At 37.6% G+C, this 13,810-nt stretch overlaps 1 protein-coding gene across 1 annotated transcript in view; it reads right to left on the minus strand.

The window, feature by feature from the left end:
- LOC104532865 (rab proteins geranylgeranyltransferase component A 1) overlaps positions 1-13,571 on the minus strand; it is a 62,778-nt gene extending 49,207 nt beyond the window's left edge. The window contains exons 1-2 of the mRNA XM_010178175.2: positions 13,481-13,571; positions 3,617-3,683 (exon numbers count right to left, since the gene is read on the minus strand). Of these exons, the coding sequence (XP_010176477.2) occupies positions 3,617-3,683; positions 13,481-13,571 (158 nt within the window). The remainder of the gene's footprint in view (positions 1-3,616; positions 3,684-13,480) is intronic.
- Between the last annotated feature and the right edge of the window lie 239 nt (positions 13,572-13,810).

The raw sequence follows: 13,810 nt of genomic DNA on the forward strand, positions 1-13,810 counted from the left end.
TGGACTATATGATGATAAATGCAAACATGGCTGGAGATTAAAAGTAATAAAATGACATACACAAGGTAATGAGTGCAAGTAAACTATAAACAAAGACTTTATCCATGTATGTTCCTTAAACCTTGTGCCTAACTTAACTCAGACCTGGTAGAGAACAAAAGATTAATCAAAGAAGCACACCTAATATAAAAAAGCATTTCAGTAACCCCAAATCATATTTTCTTATGCTCCAAAAAAAATTTTAACTCATGAGCCTTCAAAAAGGGAACAACATATATTGCTAAAAAGTTATTAATATTGCTAAAAGAATATGAACAGATTTTTTTTGTTGATGTTACTGCTACCCCTGTAAAATGAAACTTGAAAATTAATCTAGATATGAGTATATTAAACTCGACATACAGTAGATAAAATTAAAATCTTTTAATTCAGATGAATCTCTGGCAAGATTTTCAAGACTTAACTTTTCACTTAAAATTCAAATGGCATCAGAGTGGGGGTTTTCTGTTGGTTTTGGTAGGCTTTTTTTTTTGCAACAGTACTAACTTAAACATGAGAAGCAGATGGCTTGAAACACTTCCCTATTTATGGGGAAGTGGTTGTACAGTATAAACATTTCCATTTTTTTTGCCAAGATATGGATTCTAGACCATGATTCAGTGAGCACATACACTCATTAAAATGGCAGCAACGAGTGAAGAACACCTTGGGTAAGAACACCTTCCCCTGAGCTCAGCCTGCACTAGCGTTGGAAAATAACTCCATAGGAGAAAGGAATCAAATGTGGAAGCCTTCATTTTCATCTCAAAAACAAAAGCATCTGTGAATGTAAATAAGCATATTTAAGTGAAAACAGTAATAAACAAAATCTGTATTCCATATTTCTAATTGCCTGCTTCTGTGAGTTTTCTGAAAGGCTCTTCATCGTAGCTAAAAATAGGCAAGGATAAAAGAAATACAAGTTCCACTGGCTAACTATTATTACAGACTTTGATAGCTAATGAATATGGAAAAATGAAATAACAGAAGTGGTTCATTTAACAAAATTTAAGTAGTCTACTGGCAATATATGCATTAAGCTTAAAATCCAAACGTAACTACTTTATTCCTTCCCTACCCACTTACTCTAGAATAAGGTTTCTAATGTTTTGGTTAGCAATCTGATAGGCAATTTATCAATTACTGTACCAAAATGTTTGACATTAACATACCCTTATACATTATGCATGAGGTCTTCACAGTAACTTCAGTAAGATCTGCTTGAGCTGCATCTAAACATTCTTTTTGCCACTGTGGCAGAATACCTATTGCATTTTCCAGTGTTTCACTACTTTAAAATTATTACAATCTTAAGAGCTGTCTTTGTTTCACCTGAATCATTAGTTATATTAAATATGGAGCATTAAGTACTGCCCTGCTGTTTACTATCCCCTTGTGACATAAAATACTAGAATATTAGCCCATTTAAGTACTTTTTTCCTCACAGTTTCTAGTTTTCCATAGGCTGAGAGTAGTCCACAGTGCCTGAAGATTCATTAAGATCCATGAGTTCTTTATCCAACGCCCTCCTCTAGATAAAAAACTACTGACTCTGAGGCACATCACCTGCCCTCGCTCCAGTCCAAGACAAGAAGTCAGAGACTTTGTGGGCAGCATAACAGCAAACTGAGCAATTGCAAATCATATTTTGTGTAATCAAGTTAGTGAGCTAGTCCTGAAATTGTGTATGACTTCAAATTAGAAATAAACGTATGAAAAATGAATGGGTCCTTTGTAGGGCTGTAGGCAAAAGATATTACAGAAGTTTCATCATGAACCGACAATGTTCAGAGAAAATTAATAGCACAAAGCATATCCTTTTTAAGCTCTTGGTATGAGACACAAGAAAAACTGGAAACATTTATACTGTTTCTGGGAAAAGCCTCTCAACCTAGGTGCTGGACACACAAGTACATATCACAAGAATTTTTACAGAAAGGCAAGAGCTCAAAAATATGGTGTAAAAATAAAACACTATGCCAATCTTGTAATTTTTTGCAAACAGGTATTAACAGTCTGAACACCTAAGCTTACAGCACTCGTGCTGCTACCTCCACTTCCAAACCACGTATTACACTTCTCTGCCAAAATCCAGCAGGTATGAGCTAGAGCAGGTAACAGGCTGCCTGAAATTAGTCACCACATAGACTTTTCCTGGTTATTAACAGAGTTATGATTTTACAGTTAAACACATAAGAGCTTTTTTTTCCCCTTCTCTTCAGGTCAAATTTTACCAAACTACTCACTCCCATGACATACACAAATATTCACCACAGCTGAACAGCAGAAATTTGTTGAACTTTAGGAAATTGTTATGCATTTTAGGCTATGACAATACTTATTGCAGCAGTGCTGCTTAGGCAGTCCTCACTTCCTGCTGCTGACCCTCTCCCAAAACTATATTACCCCAGTAAATTGCATGACTGCACTAACAATGGGACTGAAAAAGCAGAAAGGGGACAGGAACCAGCTACAATCAAGATCACTGGCAGTGCTGCCAAAAAAAACAGTTTAAAAAAAAAATCTGTATAATCATACCTTGATCTCACATAACGAACTAGAGCAGCCACGGTGCAGGTGTCTAGCACAGAAACCTCACAAAATACATTCCATTTGTAATCTTCCAGAAAAACACAAGACAGTAAAGCAGCCTCAAAAGCTGCTTAGTGATGATCGATCGTCTCAAAAGAGTTATGAGAAAATCAGAGTGTTAAAGTGGTAGATGGAAGAGAGGGGTATTTTAAAAGTCTGTCTTTGTCAGCTGAAGCTCCAGCATTTGATTTCAAGCTTGCCTCAGAAACCAAGAGCTCTAGACTTGAGTCATGCTGCTAAATTTTGCTGAGCAGGTGTACAAATAAGCCAAGCTTCAAAGATTCTTTTCTAAAAAATGGTGTGCATAGCAGTGTACAGTTACACAGTTTATTAAAACAAATTAACTCTGGCTAATTGGTAAAGAGAAGTAAAATGAAACGTTAATCTCTTAAAAGGATGCAATGAAATACACTGCTCCAAGTGCTTCAGCAAATCCCCCTGTTTTGAAGTGCAACAGAAGTAGTTTTTGAATCAACTGATTTCAGTGGTATTCTGCACTCTGCTTACAAACTGATTTAGCATGGGACAGAGAGAAGACAGTAAAGAAGAGTGCTATAATCATCTCCTGCCTTATCAGCCTGACTTCACTGGTCTTCACTCTGATAACAATTAAAATGCAAAAATACTTGTATTAACTTCTCTATGGCTCACTCAGGTAAAAATCCTCACAAAACCAGAATGGGGTAATTATTGCCAGGAATGATAACGAAGGGCACTAATGTGTAACCATTCTTGTCTGTATGAAAGAAGGACCCATCAACAGCATCCTCGACCACATTGCTTACGTTCCAAATTACTGAGCTGGCATGCAAAAACTGCCTGTCTATTGATGGAAGTAACTCCCCAAAAATAAGAGACAGAAGTGTAAGATTACTTGATGCCAGATGAACACAAAACACCAGTCCTCAAGGGCACGCTGACATAGACACAGATATAATTCTAGCCAGTTTAACTCTTAAAAAGGAAAATTACTGGTGTAACTTACGAATCAACATGAAGAACACTCTGGCCACTTCTGGCACACGCTGCTGCAATAATAGATTCAGGCAGACCTGAAAAAGAGACATGCAATTTTTAGAACTTAGTATGCTAAGATATATCAAAAAATGAAATAAAGTTAGAATTTGGTAACAGGCAATTCAAACAAAAAGAAAGTCAACAATGTGAATCACTGAAATTTTTAATGCTCTCAACACTCCTAAAATAACGAACACTCTTTTGAGTTCACTAACATCTTCCTATGACCTTCTTGAACGCAGTATTTTTTTATTTAATAGCTGCATGGCATATAACTTGCAAACACTACTACCTCTGAGTCAAAGCTTGTCACCAGTGTCTTCTCTAGACACCTTGGTAACATAATCAGATTGAGTATTTGCCAGCACAGTGATACCCAAATTTGAATGGGATGCTCTGTAACTGTATCCCTCTTGATACAGAAAGGTATTATCTGAGAGCATTTTTGTTCACTCCAAAGTCTGACATAACGTGAAGACTGTGTAACAACCTGTTAAAATGGTGGTTTAAAATTAAGAAATTTACAGTAAATGCTGCATGCCCTGGTATATTGTTCAAGGATACATTGAGAAGTGAGGCTTTGAGCAACCTGGTCCAGTGGAAGGTGTCCCTGCTGATGGCAGGGGGGTTGGAACTGGATGATCTTTAAGATCCCTTCCAATCCAAACCATTCTATGATTCTAAGTGTGAGGGTATAAACCTGTTGGGATGGCATCAAACAATTGTGTACAGCAGACAGAGTCCTGCATGGTCCTGTCTCCTCCATATTCTGCATGCAAACCAAGATCTGAGTGTAAATATAAAAGCTAAACTCACAGTGCAGTTGTACTTTCACTTCACTTCTAAGGGACAGATTGAATCTGAGATGGCTGTCCTTGAAGTGGTATCCCTATCAGAATCTCCCACATCATGCAATTATTCTCTGTCAAATCAGTATGTTTTCATTATACTTAGAAAAGATATGTAGTAAAAAAAACCCAGCAATACCTGCCTGGTATAGCACAAGGGACCAGTTGGAGGTTTCATAAACAAACGAGGCTGTTCTCTAACTTCTGTTGTTACCTGCACAGTTAGATGACTTGGATTTCTGACTAGACTCAGTACAGCCTGCTATCTCACAGGCTGTACGGCACTAGCTTTGCTGAAATCTCTTTTTAAACAACCTATTGGCTGTTCAAGCAGGTTAATTCAGTAAAAGTGATTAAAATTCTAAGGGACTGATATTAGGAGACACTTAGGCTACGTATCCAATTAAGGGATGAGATTAAACAAAGTGAAAGGAGTGCTTCCCTGATCTGATTTACAGCGCACGCCAGAAGCAGCTGTACGAGTACAACGGGGGAGAGACAGAACTGGTAGCACAGGGGGCAGGGGTGGCAGGGCACAAACTTCTTTGCATAGCTTCACACCAAACAGCATCTTCAGGAGAACTTGAGGCCTGCAGTTGCCTATTTCTTCAGAGGGAACACTGCCTTCACAAATGAATAAAAGGTCAGTACGCTGCCAGCCTGGTGACTCATTTAAAACACCAAGCTTTCACTTGCCTAGAGTAAGAAGCCGTTAAGACTTTAATGGGATATTTAGTACAATTTAGCACTCTTGGAGACAGGAACAAATTATTTTAAATGGTTGAGCTAGTCTTTATTAATTCTAGATCCTGAAATGCAATATAGGTTATACTGCTAAGTCCTTCATCCCTTAAGCTGGCAAAAGAAAAGCTGACTGTTCCTCAAGAGGGATGAGTGGCAGGAAGTGTTAGAATAATCCTTCACGAGTAAAACGGCTTAGAGATACCCAGCTTTATTTACTCATTAGGTGTAAGTGAGACTTGAGAATCAATATGAGGGATACAGCCTTTCCCCTGCAGTCACCTGAATTCTGTAATACACTATCTTCAAACCAAACTCTCAGTGAGAAGTTTTGGAGTCTGCTCTGCCCTGTAGCTAGGGTCTGAACACATTTCAAAATGTGAATATAATCCAGTTTAGAGTTTTTGACAAATCAAAGTTCAGACTACGAAGCTGTTTCCAAATAGGAACAATTTTAAAAAATAATATATATATATAATAACCTGAAGGGGACCTATTTTGCACAACTATGTGAGCATCATGTAGGAGACAGTTCAGCTTCATGTGCCATTGTTAAATAAATCTGTACCATTTCTCTAAGGAGACTTGTGCAAGTTAGGGTTTTTTTTTCTTTTCTTAGATAGAGAAGGACTATCTATAATTATATTATAATGGTCTGTTTACCAGAGCCACCTTTCTTGGAAAAGGCTTTAGTAAAGTAACCATCACACAGTCCAGATCACATGTAGGAAGGAGTAACTTGTATTTGGCAAAGCTACCTTCTCCATGTGGTTTGATTTCTGGTGGAGAAGAAAATTCAGAAACTGGTGCCAAGGAGCAGTCTTATTTCTTCAGTTTACCGAGGTTTTGTCACAGAATAAATGGTGTCTTACTCCATCAAGTTGTTCTGAGAGCCTCTCCAAAAGCTGAAATGCATGGGCCTTCCCTTCCTTACACTTTCTCATTCTGTTGCCAGTGGGTACTCCGGGGGCCACAGTATCTTGGAAGCAAAGGGTTGGTGAAGAAAATTGATGCCAGCTTTCAAGAGCAAGGAAGCTAATTCAGGGAACAATTTCATCCAAGGTTAATGGAAGAACAGACCTCCAACACAGCATCAATTGGATCAAGCTTAAAGCAATCAGTTATGCCCTAGTAGCTATAACTCCAGTCCTGGCCAGCCAGGCAGTGCTGGTGATGTTTTACACCACTTTCTCAGTGGCTTTTATCAACAAGGAAGGAGAAACAATTTTCTCAATTCCCTTTACAGAGTTATATTCTCTGTGCCCAAATGAGGAAAAGAAAATCTTTTTCAGGAACAACAAACAAAACAGTAGTTGTAGATTCTGCTACAGATAGTTTATAGAGGGAGAGAAATGAAGTGTGTATATAAACACTTTTGGAGGACAGCTAAATGTGGAGTTGCTTTCACACAATAAGGCTGCGCACATCCAGGATCTTGTGACAGTTGTGAAGTGTGTGCTGCACAATTCCTGCTTCCTCCTTGTCTGTTCACAATGGTCTGTGTTTCGAGTTCTTACTTCAATTCAGCTCTAAAGACTTTATCTGAGGCATTTCATAGGCCTCTACAACACATAATTATTGATTTAGATTATCTCCACTGAGAAGTTAGTTGGGCTTATTAGTCATATTTAATGTCACTCATTCTTTCTTCTGCCAAAAATACATCTACATTTCAAGTGGGATATGCTGTATGTGTCTTATTCCACATTATTCTCAAATAATGTTCCAAGTCCAGACAATTTTTAGTTTTCCAATGGTATTAGCAGGAAATCAGAAGTCTGAATAGGAATTGCATGATCCAGCCACAAGAAAACAGCAACAGATCCAGACTTCAGTATGCTACACATAAACATCTGGCAGCATAAAAGGGATTTATGTAGAGGAATAACGAGTCCATACAATTCTCGTATCAATTTAATGTGCTGACTCAGAAGTTCTTTGCATTTGAGACAGAATCAATTCAGAAATAGCAGGGCTTGTTAACAAGAAGTATAAACACTTTCTGTGCTTTCTGGTCCTCTCATAACCTGTTTCAGAATGCTTACACATAAAATATTTGCATGATGCTAAACTGTCCTGTCCCTCATTTCTCTTACCAGGAAAAACAAAGATAAAGAGTTTTCCTTCCCAAAGGAGGACTGATTAGTACCAGTTGAAATCTGTATCATCGTTCCTTAGAGCCACTGCCTTCTTTCTCCATTTAAACCTCCATTTATCAGATCTCATATTAGGTAAATTAGCCTCTCTGGACTTCTCAAGGAAACATGAATTTAAAATTTCAATGAAGTAGGACATTATATCTGCAGACAGATATAAAAATAAGTATCAAATCAGGGATTTTATTCAATAGTGATCTCTGGGTCATTAACATGTTCTAACAGGTAGAATTTCATAGGTACTTCTTGAAACCTAACCAGAAAGCAAAGCAGTCACATGAATCCGTGACACTGCCTCATTGAAATACAAGTGCAAAATCCAAGTGAACCAACTTCTAAGTCTTTCTAGTACTGGTCCAGGAAGAATGCTGACTATATACGTGCCCTTCTCTGTTTGGACTTCTTGCATCCTGGTGGAAAGATAGTGAAGAAAAAAGAAGAGGAAAAAAAAAAAAGAAAGAAAAAAGGCAAGCAGATTAAATTGTAAGAAGCTGGTTCTAATTAGACCAACAAACATGGTGGCATGGCTCACTTCAGCATGTAGAAACTGAAGTTACTCCTACCAACTTCTCTGTTTCTCCTGCTATCTGTATAACGCATTGGAAACTGCTGCAAGAGATTCCAGGGTTACATCAGAAACAGCTGCAGTGCCAGAACGAAGTACCCCAGCAAGCAGATAGCATGAACACCGGGTTCACGACAATATGATGATGAAGAACGCAGTCCACTTTTGATAGCACTAGTTTTCACCGCCAGCTGTCGAAGCACTCTCTCTGTTATAGCCCTCTCGGATACATAAGAGGCAGATTAATCTCCGTGAATCTTACAAGCTGACCTTGAAGTCTACATCTGGTTGTTTCCAGCAACCTCTGACCAAGATAATACCCATTATATGAATTTTTAGACCCACCCTGTGAAAAATCAGCCATGCTTTCATTTTCATGAATAATCTGGTTTACAAGTAAATAAGCAAGAATTAAGAGGAATTAGCTACACATTATACACAGATACCAAGACACCAATTCTACCTTTAGTTTCAACACAGCAAAATTAAAATTAGAGATAACTGCTAAGCTAGAAAATTCTTCAGCTTTAAAAGTCAACTGATTTTAAAAGCTTTACAAAAATAATGAAAAGTTATAATTCACCTCTGTGTAATAAAAAATTAATTTCAGGCTTGCACATTGTGTCTCCTCTGATTAGCGCTGTACACAACGCTATAGTGACGCACTGCTCTTGACTTTAAATGGATACATTCACTGCCCCAAGCAATTCATAAACTAAACACCTTCATATCTGTGGAGGCATCTTGGTGCCCAAGTTGTTCACTGTAAACTGTTTCCCAGTCATCCAGCTGATAAGCTTCTACTGAATTACACAAGCTTCATCTTGAAAAGGTTTAAATGTTTAATTTGCTTCACTGTATCTACTAAATAAATCAAAAGTGGCTTTTTCATAATATAAAATGTTGAAGGGAAATATATTAAAAATGCTGGAACACAGACAATTTCAAAACAATCTTCTGGAGCCAGACAGTTGACCAACTGCAATAAATTTTCTCTGTATCCCAACCTCTAAGAAGAGAGGAGCAGCTGAATCTGGAGAAGCTCACTACACAATCTTCACGGTATGTTTTTGGTATATGTAGAACTTAAAAGGCATTTTATAATTTAATTGCAAACAGATTTGAAATACTTATTGCATATAATACTTTCAGTTAGAGTTAGCTAATTAAAATTGGTAATAGGTTTGATTCATTTTATTATATGCTTGTATTGCATAGTAATATCAGAAAAATATTTCTGCTTTACAGAACATGGTAGTGGCACAGACATGTAAGACAAGTAAGAAATCATAATTGGTCAAGGAAGAAGCCACAAGTAAATTTTCTTCTCCTACACTAGTAACTCACTTCTAGTTATCTGTGAACCACCAGAGGAACATGGCAATGAAAAACAGCAAACCTCACAGCTGGTACAAATAAATGTTCTTTAGAAAAGGAACACAAGCAGACACCTATGCTCCAAATAAAAATGTAACTTGTTACTAAAAATCATGCAAACCAAACAGTCTTCTCTGAAGAGGGGAAAGAAAGACCCAAACAAACAAACAAAACCCCCCAAACCAAACACCAACAGTAAGATAATGCACTTTCTGAATTTGGCTCCAAGTCATAACAGCCCAGGAAAATGAAAATACGTGAGATCTACACAACAGTATGAATACAACTTTAGCCTGTTAAACATTTATATAAAAATTGTATCACTGGATGGGTCACATTGTGTGGCAAAGTTCTCCTGTACCTAAACATTCTGGTCATGGAAGGTCAGAGACACTGAATCAAGGTAACATTAAAAAGCTAGTACCCAAATTGGCTGGTCATTTTTTGACTACAGGTGAAAGTAGATTACTTCAGCATGAAGAATCCTGTTAACTGGAAAGCAACAGCAGCTCTACTTTTCCCTATTAGAGGGCTACCTTCCAGCAGAATGGTAATCTTCAAAGAAATATCAAATTTGAGTACTTTTATACAAGCAAATATTATCTACACAAGTACATCCCTTTAAATAATCTATTAAGGAAGACGACAGGTAAAATCCAGAAGATTCTTCATGTCTTAAAGAAAAAACCAAAACTGTACTGAATAAAGAGGGTTTGTAAGTCGACTTCTCTTGCACACGGTACAGCTACGAGTCTAATCTTGGTTTACAACCAACAGCGGCAGATAAAGAAAATGCAAAGCACATATATTGAAAGATCTGTGTAATAAGATACACATTAGGATTTATTTTTACCCAATACTTTCACTTCCTTTACTGCCCCCACCATGGGAGATAGCTTGCTCACCTTGCTCCTTATGCATTTTTAAATACTTCATAAAAGGAGATTTAGAAAGCAGTAAGTTTCTTCTCCTACGTTAGTAATTCCATACAGTCATCTATGTACCAACAAAGGCTCTTACAAAACACTTTGGAAGGCTCTAGAGCAACCTCAGTGCCCCACTGACTTACAGAAAGATGGGTTCTTGTAGCAGGACTGAATTACCAGCTTATGACCATTCTCCAAACAGTGGAATGACATTTTCTACTGGGGACAGACAAATGAGTCTTCTTGATTACTCTTCATTCAGACTAGAATTTGAAAGTATCTTGCTAAGACTTTTTCTAAAAAAAATTCAGAATAGAAGGCATGCCAGAAAACAACTCTTCAGTTTTAATCAACTGAAAAAAAAAGTCAGTACAGTAAAGGCATGTTAACACTTGGAGAATACAAAAAAAGGGGGGGAAGTCAAGAGAAAACTGTAAGTCAGTGTTCATTTTGTTTGACATTTACAAGGACAGGTAAGGACTCACTTACAAATGATAATAATAATAATGTGGGTCTATTTCCTCCTTCCAGACATCAACACTACAAGGCAGGGCCACTGTGTTAGTCCACAATGACCATTAACATAAAAAAATATCCACCTTCAGCTGGTTTTCCATCTAGCTTCTGTTGTAACAGCTGCTGATGTAAATTTAAGATTATGTACTTATATAAGATACTGTAACCAAAATATCAGCCCATAAGATGCATTAGAAAACATTTTAGGCACATCCTAAAAATATCCTGCAACAATAAAAACATTAGGAATTATTCATTTTTCTTTTTTTTTTTTTTTTAAATCAATCTTCAAAGTTAACTTCATAATTCAAATCTATAATATTCAGGTTAGTCTTTCAGGGTATATTTTAAAAATAGCATTAATATCTGGAAGTGATTTTTCCTAACACTATACTTACATAAGATAAACATAAAGTACTTACACCACTCCCAGCATATCGAACAATAAATAATAGATTCTCCTGACAGGACTTTGATGACCTGGCAAAGCCCGAGTGCTTTCAGCCAAAATCATACGAAACCATAAATCACTCTTTATTTTATAGAATATTTCAAAATGGATTCCTGCTTTCTACCTTGAAAGTCATTTCATGTGTTATTTATAACCACTGAAAACCAGAATGGAAAGAAAATTGCATAGAACTAGAAAATTTACTGTGACTGCTTTTATAAAGAATAACTCCTTTTTAGAAAAAAATGAGAATTACTGGCAGACAAACTTGTGAATACAACCACCTTTTAAAGAGCCATATCCTTTATTTTACAACTTCACCAGCAGTTTATACAGGCCTTCTGGAGTATCAGAGACAAGCTGAAGAACTTAAGGCTGAATATAGTTCACTCAACTGAAGAAATCCAAAGATAAGGACAACCCTGCATCCTCATCCACACCACTTATAAATATGCACAGCCACGTTGCAAATCTTTGCACTTACAGGGGTTTCTGCCATAAATTCAACACTGCTGAATGTTTGGCCCATGAATCTCCCTCTCTGACAACTGCCTAAAGACCAAAGCTCTGCCATCAACTCCTAGCTCTGTTGCTCTCAAACAGATGCCTGGTTTTTGAGATAAATATTTATTAGAGAACTCACCATGTTCCCTCTAGCTATAAATGTACAACCATTTTAATGTCTGCGCTAATTTAAAAGTTGACCCCGCAAAAGCTTATCAATAATGAACTCATTTAAATGAACATGACTAATGCCCACCTCGAATTCCTCGAGCAAGCACTTCCATCAGCCCTCCAAACCTAAATCCTACAGGCTTTTAGACAAATAAAAACCACCGAGTATCATTTTCCAAAGAAAAGAACTTCCAAAACACCACAACTGCTCTGAGGATTGATAATATTGCATAATATCTGCTTTGGCAGAGAATCATCCAATTAATCCATTCCAGTTTGCTTAGTGGGTGACTCGACCATAGTACCATATTCAAAAAGCAGGAAAGTAGGGATATGAGAGGCCTTGGTGGGGGGAGGAAGGAGTGACTTCAATGCTGCAACCAAAAAGGGGTAGAATAAAAGAGCAGCATCATAACAGCTTTAATCCTCATACTGTGTTGCCATTGAAATCCTCAAGATATGCCCCCCATTTCAAAGTCATATGATAACCTAGTTTTCTTCAGAACTATGGACATAAATTCCATGACAGCAGTGAAGCCAGACCTAGTATTTCGGCAGTACACATCCATCGTGCTCTAAACTTGCCCGTGCAAGAAAATGTTTAACTTGGGTTAAGGAAAAGTAGTTTTTTCAATAAGTGAATTTACTTTTCCCATAGAAATATTGATGAAGTAATTGACCCTAAACATTAAATGGAGCACTGATGACTAAAATTTAGTGTCAGGTTCCATTTTCATTAAGCTTACCACAGAGAAACAGTTAAATGAGTTTGAAATAAAAACAAGTTTAAATCTAGTATTACTCAGACTAATTACTAAAATTAACAGATGCACAAATTATAAAACCAGAAAAAGTCTACACATGCAGAAAAGAATAAAATTACTACTATGCAGTTAAAAAGATCATTAACACCAACATTCTAGTTATTACAACATGACAATTGAATATCCATAGGTACACTCAGCACTGGTAATAATAAAAGAAAAAAGAGCTAAAGACAAGGCTAAGCTATTCCCTCAGGAGTCACTTCCCAGAAGAGAAGACCGATGCAAGTTTTCCTTTGAATTATCTTCCATACTGAGTAATTTAATACAGATTAAGAAAAAAAGTCAATCAACAGTGTTGGTCACCATTTAGGCATGTTCTTAGTAAAAAGCTATGCAAAGAAAAGACAAAATAATTCCTAAAATGCAGAATTCTGAAAATACTGAAGTTAGTTACAGGAGTACTCTCTACAGGCAGGCAAAACACATCCTTTAATAGAAATCCACACCACCACCAAATACCGCAATATTTCAGAGGGAGAATTTAGCTCAACGAAGTGCCTCCCCCACCATCAAAGCTCTAATACCACAAGCTCATTCCTAAGCAGGAAGATGGCATTTGACGGGCATCGCACGCCCAGCTCTCACTGGCACAGACAGTTCAGCCCAAAGCGCCCGTGCTGCTGTGCTGCCAGTTTCAGGTGAGTTCTTCTATCAGCGTGCCCGGGCGTGCACGACCTCCTCTGTCTGCGACACCCTCCTGCCAACCACCACTCCTCCATGGAGAGCAGCCTGGGATTACCCAACACACACATCCAGCAACCACAACGTGCCACGGGCCACGGCAGACAGCACAGGAACGATTGCCTTGGCCTGCACGCTGTGCCAGTGAGACCCTCGGCATAAGGGGTGCCAGGGCACGCTGGATGACATTCTACCCTCATCAAAAATGACAAAACCTCCAGGAGAAAAATTTGGCAGTAGTTTTTACTCTTCCATGGGAACGATTAAAAGATGAAGTCTTATTTATTTAAGTTATCATCAGCTCTTTTAAAGAGGTAACGTCTTCACTAGCTTCCTTAGCAGCTAGAATACCTACTCCTCCTACTCCTATTTTCACCTTCTAGTTTCCTTAGTAGCTAG

Source organism: Antrostomus carolinensis, unplaced genomic scaffold (genome assembly GCF_000700745.2).
Source record: "Antrostomus carolinensis isolate BGI_N321 unplaced genomic scaffold, ASM70074v2 scaffold3451, whole genome shotgun sequence".
Taxonomy (NCBI): Eukaryota; Metazoa; Chordata; class Aves; order Caprimulgiformes; family Caprimulgidae; genus Antrostomus; species Antrostomus carolinensis.